At 46.0% G+C, this 16,363-nt stretch overlaps 2 protein-coding genes across 6 annotated transcripts; both read left to right on the top strand.

Annotated features, from left to right (window-relative positions):
* The first annotated feature begins 1,028 nt into the window (after positions 1-1,028).
* On the top strand, positions 1,029-14,035 carry NACA (nascent polypeptide associated complex subunit alpha). 5 transcript variants are annotated; one of them, XM_069489689.1, is made up of 8 exons: positions 1,029-1,114; positions 1,938-2,009; positions 11,441-11,526; positions 11,692-11,769; positions 12,041-12,187; positions 12,588-12,716; positions 13,585-13,707; positions 13,907-14,035. In XM_069489689.1, the coding sequence occupies exons 2-8, from the start codon at positions 1,940-1,942 to the stop codon at positions 13,919-13,921; spliced, it is 648 nt and encodes a 215-aa protein (XP_069345790.1). In that variant the 5' UTR covers positions 1,029-1,114; positions 1,938-1,939; the 3' UTR covers positions 13,922-14,035. The 5 variants fall into 5 exon arrangements, with proteins under 5 accessions (XP_069345790.1, XP_069345789.1, XP_069345792.1 ...); XM_069489691.1 differs by having other exon boundaries at positions 1,032-1,114; positions 1,916-2,009; XM_069489687.1 differs by having other exon boundaries at positions 1,032-1,419.
* LOC138396415 (nascent polypeptide-associated complex subunit alpha, muscle-specific form-like) lies at positions 4,192-10,851 on the top strand. The gene has a single exon (XM_069489686.1). The coding sequence runs from the start codon at positions 4,552-4,554 to the stop codon at positions 10,381-10,383; it is 5,832 nt and encodes a 1,943-aa protein (XP_069345787.1). The 5' UTR covers positions 4,192-4,551; the 3' UTR covers positions 10,384-10,851.
* Positions 14,036-16,363: the final 2,328 nt, after the last annotated feature.

Here is a 16,363-nt window from a genome sequence, read left to right as displayed (position 1 = left end):
CCAATTTTTTTTAGTATATGTGCTGCCGAAGCGAGCACTGATTATACGTTGTTTTCAAGAATCCTACAGTTCGAAGCGTAGGTTCTTAAGGTGTGGTCCTGGAAACCTAGAATGAATGAGTTTCAGGATATAAAACTAGTGCCCAGGCCGGGCGTGGTGGCTCACGCCTGTAATCCTAGCACTCTGGGAGGCCGAGGCGGGTGGATCGCTCGAGGTCAGAAGTTCGAGACCAGCCTGAGCAAGAGTGAGACCCCGTCTCTACTAAAAAAATAGAAAGAAATTATATGGACAACTAAAATATATATATACAAAAAATTAGCCGGGCATGGTGGTGCATGCCTGTAGTCCCAGCTACTCGGGAGGCTGAGGCAGTAGGATCGCTTAAGCCCAGGAGTTTGAGGTTGCTGTGAGCTAGACTGACGCCACGGCACTCACTCTAGCCCGGGCAACAGAGTGAGACTCTGTCTCAAAAAAATAAAAATAAAAATAAAAATAAAAAATAAAACTAGTGCCCAAAAGAGCAGGCAAAAGAATTGTATATATGCCTATGACCTTTTTTTTCTGGGGACAGGAATCTACAGTTTCATGATCTTAACATCGGCTTAAATCATGTATTCCGAAAATAAAATAACTGAGGGTTAACCTAGATCACTTCCACCTTCCAACGGTGTGAGTGCAGTCTCTATGGCAGTCACTGTTTTTTGATGTCTCATATTTTCCTGCATTATTTGAGAAAGGGATATGGAGAAATCGCCTTCATTATTGCTGTCGCTACTTTGCGGCACCGGGAGGCGGAGCTTGCTTTTCTCACGGTTGCCCGCTCGGAGGGAAGGAGTCGGCTATCTGAGGACTGCGTGGTTACGCGCAGAGAGTTCCTGCCAGGCCAGAGCGTCCTGTTCTAAATTCTTACCCTTATTTAGACTCGTGACCACCCCCGCCCGGGGAACAGCCGGACTGGTCATTCGTTAAAGGAAGTGGCCTCCTGGCAGCTCTTGACCCGGAATCGGATCCTAGTCCCGCCCCCTCCGCGCCAGACTTCCTTCTGCAACAGGCGTGGGTCACGCTCTCGCTTGGTCTCTTTCTGCCGCCATCTTGGTTCCGCGTTCCTTGCACAGTAAGTTCTTTCTGCGCCTCTGCTTTCTATCCGCAGCCATCCGCCTTTCTTTCGAGCTAAACCGCCCCGGGGATTGAGAGTTAAAGAGAGTTGGAGGCCTTATGGGGCCACAGGGTTGTCAGTCGTCCCTAGGTCTCCGGACAAAATGGGGTCTGCGATTGGTGTCTTGGCAAAAGCAGGGCAGAAGGGCTGCGGGCCGGGCCCGGAATCCAGGCCTGTAGAGACAGGAGCAGTTACAGCGTTGGGGGAGGAAGCGGGGTGCGTTTGCTGTTGGGAATGGCTATACGAGATGCGGAGATTAAGGGGTCACAGTCTTGGAACCCCAGCACCGTTCTTACTGTGACAATCAAGTATTGGGACTGAAGGCACCCTCTTTCCCCTTCTGGCTCCCAAAAGTGGGCAGACGGTAGTCCTGGAGGCTCCAGCCCAGGCAATGTGAATGTTAGGAGGGGTGGGGGGTTAAGGTAGCGTTTGAAGTCTCCCATGGTCGGGAGCCAGACCGAGATCCTCCTTGAGTTGAGAACGGAGTGGTTATTGCTGGCCTTGTGGGATTTGGAGTGTGAAGAAAACGAATCTTGGGCACTGGGGGAGTCGCTCGCTGCCGAGTGAAGAGGCTCGGTAAGAGATAATTAGCTTGATAGAGATTTGAGGGTCACGTCATATTTCCCACCTATACCAAGGTTCTTTGGGGAGGGTTGTCCCCAGACAGCCTCTTTATTTCTTCCCAACAACCCTCCGCAGAGTTTTTAAGAATACTTAAAACTCTGGATTGGGCAAGTGAATGCATACCAGCCAATTCAGGCCTCCTTTTTATTCCCTTCAGAAATGCCCGGTGAAGCCACAGAAACCGTCCCTGCTACAGAGCAGGAGTTGCCACAGCCTCAGGCTGAGACAGGTAGGTTCCCCTAGCCCCTTTGCCTTAATTAATATTGAGCCTAAGGCCATTTGGTGGATAAAGTGACGAAGGGGAAATATACTCTGCCTTTTAGATTTACCTCTCCTTAAAGAGGATGGGGTTGCAGCTTACCAGGAAGGATAGACCATAAAATTAACTACTATTTTGGCGGGACTTATTTAGGGGGAATGGGATAAAAATTATATTTTTAAGGTTCATGGACATTAAGAGTTCCCTAGCCTGTTTTATGTGTTATGCCTAGTACCTCAAAAGAAGCTCTCCTGTGGAACCCCCACCTCATGTAGGAAAACTGAGTAAGGAAGGGGTTCAGTGATTTTTACCATTGGAACTGGATGACACACAGACAGGCCAAGGAGACCTGAGCATTTGTGAAGTTCCAGCCAGCAAGTTGCATCAAGGTTTTAGATAGGAGAGCTTGGCATTGTGCCTCCATCACATGTCTGGATGAGATGTGTGCTGGTGGTAAATGTGTCCTACTGGGCCCCAGGTCCACCTCCGTCATCAGTTAAGTTGTTTTAGGGGTTGGTGCTGAGATATTTCTGGTATGCTGGAATAGTGCCTGCATCATTGTCTGGAACCCAGAATTGAAATAAATCCTTCCTTTGATCTTACCCATTGAAATTAATGGGAATAGAATGTAGCGTGAAGGCAAGTTTTGAATTCTGATTAAAACGTATCTCAGCAAACTCAAGAGGAGGTAGTGAAAAAAGTTTCAAAGGAATGGTCTTTCTGAAGTCAGTTATGCAGAGCTAAATGAAGGGAATCATCAGGCTGTAATCTCCATCCTCACCGTTTTTTTAATCGTAATTTTTTTTAATTACACTTGTTACTTAAGAGCAATTTCTGTCCCCTTTTGGAGTTAAAATAGAACTGTTTATACTTGAAAGCATTAAGGTTCTCCCTTCCCACCTGTCTGATTTTAGCAGCTGAAGGGATTAATACAGCTGCTAGCAAAGAGAAAGGAGGGGGCTCCCTAAGCTGCGGTATGAGCAAAATGAAATCCTTGAAATACAGGGGGCTTAAGGAAAGGAAAAAGGGACTGGTCTCTAAAGATCCTGTAATTTCAGTGCTAAACAGGATTTTAGAGGTCGTGTCATTGAACAATTTTGCAAATATGGAGCCTGGAATTTAAATGAATTTGGAAAAATTTGATTCAAGCCTCAAAACTAATGCCCTTGACTTATCAAGCAATCCTTAATGTTGTTAAATGTATTCCTAAATAGTCTGAGTTTGTATAGCATATAATTTATATATTAAGGGAGTACCTGTGATAAATACTTGGGATTTTGTCTGTAATTAAATGGTCTGTTTGAACGAATGTACAAGCTAGCTTGGTTATGGTGCCAAATCAAGTAATTTGAGTCTTATCCCATCTTGACGGTCCAGTCAGAAGAAAACGTATTCCATGTTTTAAATTCTGACTAATATGTTTGAAAGTACTTGCCCTGTAATCGTGAGACTTTGACCTACCAACTCTCCAGGAAAAACTGGTTGAACCACTTGTCTTTTCTATAGCAGAATACTATAAAAACTTCAGAATTATTATTGAGTGAATTGTAAATTTGGATTCTATAGGCTGCTTTTTTTTTCCCCTTGAAACACTACCTTGCAGGCATTGAGCATTTGTTGATCTAATCCTGTGTTATCTCTTGAATGAGAGACGTGGTATTTTTTTCATCATTCAGAAAACCTTTTACTATAGTGCCAAGTATTTGGTCTGTTTTGACAGAATGAAATACTTATCCAGATTAGGGAGTTGGGAATCCAATGTATTCTTACTGTCTCTACTCCAATTCTCTGCTTCCAAAATAGAACCACAGTCTGGTTTAACAAGTTGGGTTACAGTTTCATGATTCAGTCTCTACCCTTGTGACTAAGCTCTCTCCCTGGAGGTCTAATTCATCTTGGGTTAATGTCTGAAGAGCTAACATTACCTAGGAAGGTCTGTAGAGACTATTGGGTCTGACCTTTTTGTGGTTTTGTTTTGTTTTGTTGAATAAACTTTGGTGAGGTATAAGGAGGCTAAGTGACTTAGTACTTAATACTTAGTATTAAATTCTGAAGAGTTTCAACTTTAGGAAAAACTGAATTGTGCCAGGTACCCCCTTCCTAAAACTTTATTGTGAGAGTCAGGTTTTTCCTAATGTGGTGGAAGCCTGAGAGTTTAAAGCTTGTTTTTTCTCATTCAGCTCTGATTCCCCATCCTTATCACTGCTCACTACCTTCCTTGTTCCAGTTTTCAGTATCTGTTTCAGTTAGTCCATGATCTGTGGGTGGGTGGGGTGGCCCAGCTGTTCTAGTGGTAATTGTATTGGCTGTGAGAAAGACTCAGGAATGGGGTCCATTTTGGGAGGCAAAGGTAGGGCACAACTGGGAAAGGGTAGGAAGCATATTGTGTCCAACCCACTCTAGAGCCTGTGTTCCCCATTTAGAGATAGGCCGCTCTTATACTGTTCTGCCTATCCTAAAATAGTTGGTTTGTTTTGGTATAACTTGGGGAGCGTGGGAGATTAGGAGAGGGATGTCTTTTCACTTGACCACTGAAAAATGTTTGGGGAAGGTTGGTATTGCCTGTCACCTTTGTCTAATCCTGTGTGGTGACTTTATTCTCAGATTTAAAACTCCAGTGTTTCCTGTGAGGCATGTGTACCAAGTTGGGCCATATAACTCAATTTCTTTTTTCCCTTCCCTTCTTTATCTTCTTTTTTGCTTTTCTCCTCCAGCTATGCTCCCCATGTCTTCAGCCTTGAATGTCACTGCTGCCTTAGGGCAGCCTCTACCTACCCTTCCCTCTCCTTGCTCCCTAGCCCCCCAACAATGCCCTCTGGCAACTGCTAACCAACCTTCCCCATTCCCTTCCCCTTCTACTGTTGCCTCAACCCATTTTGAAATTCCTTTTCCCCAGTCATCCCCTGGATCAGCCCTGCCTTTGGGAAATGCCTCTGACACCCCAATTTTCCTACCAAACCTAATAGGGCCTCCCATCTCCCCAGCTGCCTTAGCTCTGGCCTCTCCCATGATAGCTCCAACTCTGAAAGGGGCCCATTCCTCTTCAGCTCCCTTGGCTCTGGTTGCCTTGGCTCCCCACTCAGTTCAAAAGAGTTCTGCTTTTCCACCTAACCCGCTTACTCCACCTCCTTCAGCTGTAGCTGAGTCAGGGTCAGTGATATCTGTGTCAGCTCCCACTGTTCTCTCAGAACAGACTTCTATTCAAGTTCCCTCTCAGGTAGTCCCTAATCCAGAAGGTATCCCACGTCCTCCAGGTAGAATCAGTGCTGTTCCTTCCCACCTCATAAATCCCTTGGCCTCTGTACAATCTGGAGTAGCCTTCTGTCCTCAGACACCGCCACCTACCACTTCCCTAGCCATCACTTCCCCTGAGGTCAAAGGTATCCCCATTTCCTCAGCTCCTACTTCTCTACAAAACCCAGGAAGCTTCAACCTAAAGGGACCTGTTAGTCCACCTGCTGCCTTATCTGTTTCAGCCCAGTCTATGCCTGTGGTGACATCTTCTCAAAAGACTGTGGCTCTCAACATCCCCCCAGTTTTTCCCACTTCTTTGGGCTCTTTACAGCAGAGTTCTTTTGGTTCCCCTGTCCAACCTTTAAGTCAGACAGATCCTAATGCTCTGTCAGATCCTATAGTAAATACCATTTCTGTAGATCATTCTAACATGGGGGCCTCTTATCCTTCTCAGAGATCTGTAATTCCTCCCCTTCCTTCCAGAAATGAGGTAGTTCCTGCTGCTGTGGCTGCTCTTCCATTGGTGGCTCCAGCTTTTCCTCTGGCTGTTGACAAAGGCCCCTCTACCATCACTAGCATGACCTCCTATAACCCTTCAGGTTCCCCAGATGTAGCTGCCACTTCTGCATTATCTCCTACAGCCTCTCTCAAAGGCTCTTCTAATGCTACGACTCAGCCTTTGGTGGCCCAGATTCCTGTTTCTCCCGAAAGTCCAGGCTTGAAAGAAACTCCTGTTTCTTCTGTTGGAACCACCCCAGTTGCAGTGACGAACCCCTCTACAATTTCTGCAGTATCTATTCCCTTTGAGGTAGCTACTTATGTCTCTCCTCCAATTTCATCAGGTCTCAGTGGTAGTAAAAAACCAACTTCCCCTACTGCCCTGGTTACGGCACCAGTGACGCCCAAAGAGCTTCCTACTCAAGTAGCAGCTACTCTGGGGATACCAGTTTCTCCTCCTCTACCAGACCCTGAAGACCTCAAAAATCTCCCTACTTCAGTATTGGTAAAATTCCCAACACAAAAAGATCTCCAAACTGTACCTGGCTCTCCTGTAGGAGCTTCTATTTTTCCAGCCCAGGCGGGACTCCCTACCAAGAAAGACCCTAGTCTGCCACCATTGACCCTGGCAGCCCCTAAAAATTTCCCCTCTCCCCAAAGTTCATCATCACCTCTGGAAATGTCTCTTTCTCTTGAAGCTACCCTAGCAAAGAAAAGCCTTGCAGGGCCCCTCCCCGTAGGTAAGCTGGCCAGTGCTACTCAGCCTCCCCAAGGTGTTAACTCCCCAATCTCTATAATCAGTACAGATCCTTATGCAATCCCAGACCCAGATAGTCTGCTTCTCAAAAGTTCTCTCACTACCACAACGACTGCCTTTCCTTTGGAAAGTGCTGACCCTGGTGAGGTGGCTCCTACAACTGCCAAAGATACCTCCACACCTACAACTACAGCCAGCCTGGAAGGAACTGTCTCGTTAGCTCCTAAAAACCACCCAGCTAAGAATGGTACTTCCACTCTTACTACCTTGTCTGTGGTTCCTACAGCCTCTGAAAGTTGCCCTGTGACTCCAGCTACTTTGGCACTGGCCCCTGAAATTCCCAAGTCTATTCCTTCTCCTTCTGTTCTCCCAGCTGGGACTCTTTCAGGTACAAAGAAAGTTGATGGTATTTTTCATAGCTCAGCATTGGCATCTGTCACTTCCTCTCCTGAAGGATGCCCAACTGAGGACTCTGGTGCTTCTGTTATTGCATCTTCCAAAGGAACCCTGACTTACCTAGCTGATTCCCCATCTCCTTTAGAGATTAGTGTGTCTCAGACTAAAAGACCTCCAGCCAAGCAGGGTTCTGCTTTACCTGATGGTTCTATTAGAAATCTCTCATCCCCTGTTGGTCCAGTTGAAGCTTCCTTTCTTCCAGTGGCCAGTCTTTTTCAAGCCCCTAAAGGCTCACCAGCCAAGAAAAATTCTCCCATTCCTCCATCCCCCAAAGGGGTACCTCCTTCCTCTCCCAAAGGCATAACCCTATCCTCCACAGAGATTCCCATTCCCTCAGTTATGATGCCTCTCTCCCCCAAAGAGGGCCCACCTACCCCATCCTCTAAAAGGGCCCCAGCCCCCAAAGGGGTACCTACTTCTCAAGCTGTAACTACACCCTCCCCTACAGAGACTCTAGGAGCCCCCATTCCCCCAGCAGTGACTCCTCCCCCTAAAGGGACTCCCACTCCTCCAGCAGTGATTCTTCCCTCCCTCAAAAAAGCTGAAGCAACCTCAGCTCCCCCATCCTCTAAAGGGGATCCCACTCCCCCAACAGTGACTCCTCCCTCCCCCAAAAAGGCCCCAACAACTCCAGCTCCCAAAGGAGGCCCAGCTAACCCATCCTCCAAAGGTGATCCCACTCCCCCAGAAGTGACTCCTCTCTCCCCCAAAGAGGCCCCAGCTACCCCATCTTCCAAAGGGGATCCCACTCCCCCAGCAGTGACTCCTCCCTCTCCCAAAGAGGCCCCAGTTCCCAAAGGAGGCCCAGCTACCCCATCCTCCAAAGGTGATCCCACTCCCCCAACAGTGACTCTTCCCGCCTCCAAAGAGACCCCAGTACCCAAAGGAGGCCCAGCTACCCCATCCTCCAAAGGGGATCCCATTCCCCGAGCAGTGACTGCTCCCTCCCCCAAAAAGACCCCAGCTCCCAAAGGAGGCCCAGCTAGCTCATCCTCCAAAGGGGATCCCACTCCCCAAGCAGTGACTGCTCCCTCCCCCAAAAAGACCCCAGCTCCCAAAGGAGGCCCAGCTAGCTCATCCTCCAAAGGGGATCCCACTGTCCCAACAGTGACTCCTCCCTCCCCCAAAGGGGATCCCACTCCCCCAGGAGTGACTCTTCCCTCCCCCAAAAAGACCCCAGCTCCCAAAGGAGGCCCAGCTAGCTCATCCTCCAAAGGGGATCCTACTCCCCCAGCAGTGACTACACCCTCCCCTAAAAAGGCCCCACCCTCCAAAGGAGGCCCAGCTACCCCATCTTCCAAAGAGGATCCCACTCCCCCAGCAATGACTCCTCCCTCCCCCAAAAAGGCCCCAGTTCCGAAAGGAGGCCCAGCTAGCTCATCCTCCAAAGGGGATCCCACTCCCCCAACAGTGACTCCTCCCTCCCCCAAAGAGGCCCCAGCAACCCCAGCTCCCAAAGGAGGCCCAGCTACCCCATCCTCCAAAGGGGATCCCACTCCCCCAGGAGTGACTCTTCCCTCCCCGAAAAAGACCCCAGCTCCCAAAGGAGGCCTAGCTAGCTCATCCTCCAACGGGGATCCCACTCCCCCAGCAGTGACTCCTCCTGCCCCCAAAGAGACCCCAGCAACCCCATCCTCCAAAGGGGATCCCACTCCCCCAGCAGTGACTACACCCTCCCCTAAAAAGGCCCCATCCTCCAAAGGAGGCCCAGCTACCCCATCCTCCAAAGGGGATCCCACTCCCCCAGCAGTGACACCTCCTGCCCCCAAAGAGGCCCCAGCAACCCCATCCTCCAAAGCAGATCCCACTCCACCAGCAGTGACTCCTCCTGCTCCCAAAAAGTCCCCAGCAACCCCATCCTCCAAAGGACATATGACTGCCCCAGGAGTGACTATACCCTCGCCCAAAAAGGCCCCAGCATCCAAAGGAGGCCCAGCTACCCCATCTTCCAAAGGGGATCCCATTCCCCTAGAAGTGACTCCTCCCTCTCCCAAAAAAGCCCCAGCAACCCCAGCTCCCAGAAGAGGCCCAGCTACCCCATCCTCCAAAGGAGATCCTGCTCCCCCAGCAATGACTCCTCCCTCCCCCAAAAAGGCCCCAGCAACTCCATCCTCCAAAGGAGATCCCACTCCCCCAGCAGTGACTCCTTCCCCCAAAAAAGCCCCAGCTCCCAAAGGAGGCTCAGCTACCCCATCCAAAGGAGATACCACACCCCCAGCAGTGACTCCTCCCTCCTCCAAAGAGGGCCCAGCAACTCCAGCCCCCAAAGGGGCCTCCACTCTCCCAGTCCTGACTCCCTACCCCAAAGAGACTTCATCCAAAGAGGCCCCCAGTCCCCTAGCCCTTACTCCTCTCTCTCACAAAGAGGCCCTATCCACTAAAGAGGCCCCCATTCCCTCAGACATGACTTCTCCCTCACCCAAAGGGACCCCAGTTTCCACATCCCCCAAAGAGGCCACTACTCCAGCTATGGCTCCTCTATCCCTGCAAAAGACTCCATCAACTCCAGTCCTCAAAGGGGCCCCTACTTCCCCACCTGTGACTTCTTCCTCCCCCAAAGACTCTCCTATCTCCCCAGTTTCAGTGACATGTACCATGGAGTCTGTTGCCCCTCAAGCACCTAAAGGGCTTCCAGCAAAGAAGGGACCCACAGCTGTCAAAGAAGCACTTGTTGCCCCAGCTCCCACTCAGAAAGGTACACAGGCCAAGAAGAGTTCTGCTACTTCACCTCCTGTGTTCCCAGATCCCTCTGCTAAGAATGGTACTAAAGGACCCCTTTCCACAGTGGCTCCAGCACCTCTACTCACAGTCCCTGCTCAGAATGGCTCTTCAAAGCCTGCAAAAGCTCTCCCTGTTTCTCCTGAGAAAGGCAAAGATTCTCTTCATTCCCCAAAGAGCCCCTTGGCTCCTCCTGAGTCTAAGGCACCTACCCCTCTGGCAGCAGCTGCCTCTGAAAAGGTCCTTCCTAAAGGTGTATCAGCATCTGTCTCTCCAGCATCCACCCCACCAGTCTCTCTGCCTCTTACTCCCACCCCAGTTCCCCCTCTGCTTCCTAAACAGCAATTTCTGCCGTCCTCACCTGGGCTAGTGCTGGAATCACCCTCTAAGCCCCTAGCCCCTGCTGATGAGGATGAGCTGCCGCCTCTGATTCCCCCGGAACCAGTCTCTGGGGGAGTGCCTTTCCAGTCGGTCCTCGTCAACATGCCCACCCCCAAACCTGCTGGAATCCCTGCCCCAACCCCCTCTGCCAAGCAGCCTGTTCTGAAGAACAACAAGGGTATTTGCCTTGGTTTGCTGTGTGCATGGTGTGTTACCCACACCCCTCTTGGGGGCTACCCACCAGTACTAACCCTAGGATGCGCCTCTTTCTCCAGTGTACCTGCTTGTGTTTGGACATAGAACATAGAATGATAATTTTACATGCAAAAGCTCTAGGAATATGAAACTGAATCTTGGTTTTCATCACCTCAGATAGTACCTTATGTATCATTCTGTGTAATGTGGCCCAGACTAAACCCTGGGTCTGCCATCTTTTTTACCTAACTGATCTGACATTGAAAACCAAGACTTGCCATACCTTTAATTTGCTCTAATCCCTACCACATCACTAACCTTGTCCCTGGGCCTGGGATTTGCTAAAATATTGGGGAATCTGGAGCTGTTTGTCTTTCTTTTTGACTTTGTAGTAATGACCAGTTGCCCAGGGACTCCCTTTTCTTAAAAATGTAGAGACCTGTTTTTCCTAGCCGAAGAATGGTGCTGGTATACGCTGCTTTTTTCTCTTTATTGATGCTTGGCCTTTTGATTGAGGGAAACTTAAAATATGTGAATTATGTTTGGAAGAAATGGGAGGAGTCACAGGACAGTATCCAGTAGAAAAAGTGACTATTAGAGAGCTATGGGTCAACATCGAGAATCTTCTAGCTATATCGATTAGATCAGATTGCTGGGGTGAGTGGTTTGAAAATAAGCCTCAGTGGGTGTACAAAGCTGCTTTTGGCCTCCTCTAACCCAGTTTAAGGGATTGGGGGAAATGCCATGCCTATTCTGCCTCCACAATGTGATTCCTTATGTTTTTCACTTACTAGAAACACCTTATGGCAGAACTTTTCTGGTATGGTTGGGCTATTGGGTAAAATTTAGAGTTAACATGAGTCATTGGTGTTTGCCTTTGCCAAGAAATGAAGACCTTGAGGGGAAAAAAAGCAGTTACATAAATTGCTCAGCTATATCTATCTAGTGATTACCACTCATTTCTGGGGCTGGGTTTTTAATAAATGTATACACACTAGTTGGTGACTAAGGTTGGGGCTGTTAAGCTGGCTCCAGACAAGCCAGTTGGTTTACATTAACTTTGTTAGGTCTAGCATAAGGTATTGACTTCTAGTCCAGGAAAGCCATGGTGAGGTACCCCTTCCTTATAATCTTATAAAATAGTAAATGTTTGTCATCTTAGGGTCTGGAACAGAATCTGACAGTGATGAATCAGTACCAGAGCTCGAGGAACAAGATTCCACACAAGCAACCACACAACAAGCACAGGTGGGTATTCTCTTATTAACTGGTACTTGGGTCAAGGAAGCAAGGTCGATCAGAGCTGACTTTTCTATTTAAAACTGTGGCCCTTCATAAAGGGAAAACCACATGGAGATTGTGATATCCAGATCCGAAGTTCCAGGTAACACATAGCTGTTTTTATCTTGTTAGCTGGCAGCAGCAGCTGAAATCGATGAAGAACCAGTCAGTAAAGCAAAACAGAGTCGGAGTGAAAAGAAGGCACGGAAGGTAAGATTTTTAAGTTATAAACAAGGATTAAAGGTTCTGTGAAGCGACTTCAGAGAGTAGAACTCCTGTAGTGGAACTCTAGTGGCAATAGAATCCTGTTTAGTTAAAGTAGAAGTTGCTATGGCAGAAAACTCAGGAGTCCTAAAAACTGGTTCTCTATTCTTGTGTGAACTATTCCTGGCCTTGAAAAAGGCTTTGCTTTGAATGTTCCTCCTTGCTTCTTGAAGCTGCTTCTAAAGAAGTTGAAAATCTGATCTTTTCTATTCTTTAGGCTATGTCCAAACTGGGTCTTCGACAGGTTACAGGAGTTACTAGAGTCACTATCCGGAAATCTAAGAATATCCTCTTTGTCATCACAAAACCAGATGTCTACAAGAGCCCAGCTTCAGATACCTACATAGTTTTTGGGGAAGCCAAGGTAAGTCAGGTTTTCTTGGAAGTTGCTCTAGACCAGTGTTTGTCAACCTCAGAACTACTGACATGTTGGGTCAGATAATTCTTTTTATGGAAGGGCTATCCTGTGCATTATGGCTGTTTTAGCAGCATTGTATCTATTTGTGATAACCAAAAAAATAAATCTCTAGACATTGCCACATGTGCCCTGGGAGACCTAATTACCCCCCCCCCCAATTGAGAACCACTACTCTAGACCTAGGCTACTTCTCTTTCTACTGTGTTACATAGTCTGAATAAGGGCAAGCAGTTTAAAGTTATATATAAGTTACCTGAAGTAGGTTTAGAGTGAGAGTTTTGAAAAGATGTATATGATTTATTTTTCTATACTGTAGTCTCATGTGAATCTGTTCTCTGCCCTGTAGATCGAAGATTTATCTCAGCAGGCACAGCTAGCGGCTGCTGAAAAATTCAAAGTTCAAGGTGAAGCTGTTTCAAACATTCAAGAAAACACACAGACTCCAACTGTACAAGAGGAGAGTGAAGAGGAAGAGGTATATCAAAAAAATTTTTTTTAATTGTCCAGAATTTTTCTCTCTTTTGAGATGGGGTCTCACTGTCACCCTGGGTAGAGTGCAGTGGCATCATCATAGCTCACTGCAACCTCAGATGCCTGGACTTAAGCCATCCTCCATCAGCCTGCCAAGTAGCTGGGACTACAGGTGTGCACCACCACTCTCAGCTAATTTTTCTGTTTTTTGTAGAGATGGAGTATTGGTATGTGGCTCAGGCTGGTCTCCACTCCTGGCCTCAAGTAATCCTTCCCACCTGAGCCTCGCAAAGTGTTAGGATTAGGATTATAGGTGTGAGCCTCTACACTCGACCAGTTTTCTAAAATTTCTATAACCTTGCTCTAGATGGAGCAACGCAAGGTCTCAAACCATTTCAAAACTGTTCTGGCAAGCAGTGTAGGAATCTATACTTTTCATTTTCTCTCTAGCAGTATGTTTGGTGAATTTTATATTGTTCTAGGTTCTCTAACCCCATTGAATTATGTGGTTTTTGAGTTAAATTAAGAACTAGACCAGCCTGAGCAAGAGCGAGACCCCATCTCTACTAAAAATATAAAGAAATGATTTGGACAGCTAAAAATACATATAGAAAAAAAAAATTGGCTGGGCATGGTGGCGCATGCCTGTAGTCCCAGCTACTCGGGAGGCTGAGGCAGAAGGATTGCTTAAGCCCAGGAGTTTGAGGTTGCTGTGAGCTAGGCTGACGCCACAGCACTCTAGCCTGGGCAACAGAGCAAGACTCTGTCTCAAAAAAAAAAAAAAAAAAAGAACTAGATTCAAGAGACTCCGGTTCCAAAGAACTGCTAAAGTTTTTTAATTTATTTATTACGTTTTTTTCTCTCACTTCCAGGTTGATGAAACAGGTGTGGAAGTTAAAGACATAGAATTGGTCATGTCACAAGCAAATGTGTCGAGAGCAAAGGCAGTCCGAGCCCTGAAGAACAACAGTAATGATATTGTAAATGCTATTATGGTAAGTGTCCAACCCTTTATTTTTTAATTCCCTCTGCCCTGACTAATTATGAGTGACTTTTTTTCCTCTGCTTAACACCAGCCAATTAGGAAGCTTTGTTCCAAAGCCCATTCTGAGTTGCCTTAGGTTTTATTAGTGACTGGAATTCTCCAAATTTGCCTGTAACTACCTCTAATTTTTTTTTTTTTTTCTCTTACAGGAATTAACAATGTAACCATCTGAAAACAAGGACTTTTTTTGGTGTTTCAAAAGAGTAACTGCAGCTTGGTTTGAAATTTGTACTGTTTCTATTATTAATAAAGTTATGGCTTCTTGTTGGATGAACTCATTGAGTGCTTGCTCTCTTCCCACCAAAAAACTGAATGCTCTAGTAAGTTAATAGTCTACTCTTAAGACCTTGTTTAGTTGAAAAGATTTAGTGCCGCAGATTCCCCACTTAAAGTCTCAAACTTCACACCTGTTGTAAGAAGTTAAACTAGGCTGTTAGGACCTTCTTGTCTTCAGAGAATACAACTTTAAAGTTCCTCATTTCCACTTTTCTTTCCCAGATGTTAACAAATAGCAGATCTTGATTCTCCTGCATCTAATCAGCCCCTTCTGAACTGCACTCTTCCTGAAAACGTTGGGACTTGTCTGTCCTCTGTGAGTTCACATGGGTTGCATCTCCACATAAAGGCTTAATACAGAGTTAGAGAGGGTGGCTGTGGATGAAAATTTTGTAGAAATTCTGAAAATTCTGCATTTGTAGAAGATGAAAAGCTACTTCATGAAGGGGAAGATTCTGACTATAGTGTAAACTTTCTAGAGATATAAATTAATCTACAACAAAGTAAGTTACAATTAGGGTAGCCATGATTATACTAAGACAATAAGTGAAAACCCAGACTGTCTTAGGCAAACATAAGAGGACAATTAGCTAGTTTATGGTAAATATAAATAGCTATATATGAATCCGAAGAAAAAGTTTGAGTTTGAATTGTCAGAAAATGCTTGGGGGGAAAGCACAGGGCTGAAATTTAAAAATGGAGAAGAATAATTAAGACTTAACAGCCACTAAAGAGCAGGGCCTTTTTGTTCCCACAAGTAGTAGGCTGTATTGGGGAAACACAAACATATGTGATGGTTGGCTAAGAATGATGGCCTGCTTCCAACTCACTTAGGTAGACAGTTTAGATCATTTGATGAACAAAAGTTTCATGAAGCTAAAGACAGACCCCTAGCAGCCAAATCCGAGTCAACCAAGTAATTCTTATGTCAGGAAGTTTAGGAATATTAACTCAAGATTTCCTCACTATTCTACAAAGACTTAACAAACTGCCAATTCATGGTTACTATTTCAGAGAAATGTCTTATTCAAGGCCTTTGCTGTCACCTGTAAGTACTTTAGTAGCCTTCCCACATCAGGGACCCTGCTACATCAATTAGTTCCTCCTACCGTTCATTAATTCCTTCCCCTCAATTTTTTTTTTTTTTTTTTACCACACTTGAAATGCAACAAACTCATCAGAATGATGAAATTTTTGGTCCTCAAATTTGGGAATATGTAGTTTGAGCAAACCTTTTAAGGAATTACTCCTTCCTGGTTCTAAAACTGAAAAGCCTTGCATTTAAATATTTAATAGACCTTTTAACAAACTTTTTTTGTTTTTTGTTTTGGAGAGTCTTGTTCTGTCACCCTGGCTAAAGTGCTGTGGCATCATAGCTCACTACAACCTCAAACTCCTGGGCTTAAGCAATCCTCCTGCCTCAGTCTCCTGAGTAGCTGAGACTACAGGCACATGCCACCACACCTGGCTAATGTTTTTTATTATTGCTAGAAATGGGGCCTTGCTATGTTGCTCAGACTGGTCTTCAACTCCTTGCCTCAGGTGATCCTGCCACCTTGGCCTCCCAAAGCACTAGGATTACAGTCATTAGCCACTTCAAGCCTAAGTTATTGCTCTGATCTCATCTGTAAAATTAGACCTTGTACTCCCAAAACAGGATTGTTAGAGGTATTTGCTAAAAATCTACATGTAATTATTGGCACAGGTTACTTACTATATGACCCTTCTGATTTCTAAAGAAAACATCCTAATGTGCCAGTACAGCTTGTGGTGCTTTTCCCATTTAAAAATTGATTTTTTTGCTGGACATGGTAGTAAAGCCTGTGAGTAGCCACTGCACTCCAGCCTGGGCAATATAGTGAGACTTGTCTCTTTTGGAAAAAAAAAAAAATGAGCTGGTGTTTTATAATTCCTGTATGTATTTACGTATCCAAATAAATTAGTGTTCTGCAAGTTTTAAAGTTATAAGGCCAGGTGCATGGTTGACACCTGTTATCCCAGTACTTTTGGGGGCTGAAGTGAGAGGAGGATCACCTGAGGCCAGGAGTTCAAGGTTACAGTGAGTTAGGATCTCACCACTGCATTCCAACTTGGGCAACAGAGTTGAGACCCTGTCTTTAAAAAAAATAGTAAAAAGAAAAAATCAGTACACGGGAAAAAAAAAATTTTTTAAGAAAACTAATTGTATGATACATATCTTCCTGCAGATTGCTTTTCAGTTTAACTTTGTTTCCAAGATCTATCTATTACGAAATTTGATCATAGAAATTGGGTCATTCATGTCATACCTAACTTAAAACAGTGGAGAAACGAGGAGGGGAAAGGACTCA

Source organism: Eulemur rufifrons, chromosome 16 (assembly GCF_041146395.1).
Source record: "Eulemur rufifrons isolate Redbay chromosome 16, OSU_ERuf_1, whole genome shotgun sequence".
NCBI lineage: Eukaryota > Metazoa > Chordata > Mammalia > Primates > Lemuridae > Eulemur > Eulemur rufifrons.
The sequence above is the reverse complement of the archived record's forward strand: the minus strand, read 5'-3'. Positions and strand labels throughout refer to the sequence as shown.

What these genes read in the sequence shown, in the direction of transcription:
- LOC138396415 (XM_069489686.1), top strand. Translation starts at nt 4,552, where the DNA reads ATGTCTTTTCACTTGACCACTGAAAAATGTTTGGGGAAGGTTGGTATT.
- NACA (XM_069489687.1), top strand. Translation starts at nt 1,260, where the DNA reads ATGGGGTCTGCGATTGGTGTCTTGGCAAAAGCAGGGCAGAAGGGCTGC. An exon ending in CAACCACACAACAAGCACAG is followed by an intron (nt 11,527 to 11,691) that starts GTGGGTATTCTC and finishes TTATCTTGTTAG; the next exon opens with CTGGCAGCAGCAGCTGAAAT. An exon ending in TAGTTTTTGGGGAAGCCAAG is followed by an intron (nt 12,188 to 12,587) that starts GTAAGTCAGGTT and finishes TCTGCCCTGTAG; the next exon opens with ATCGAAGATTTATCTCAGCA.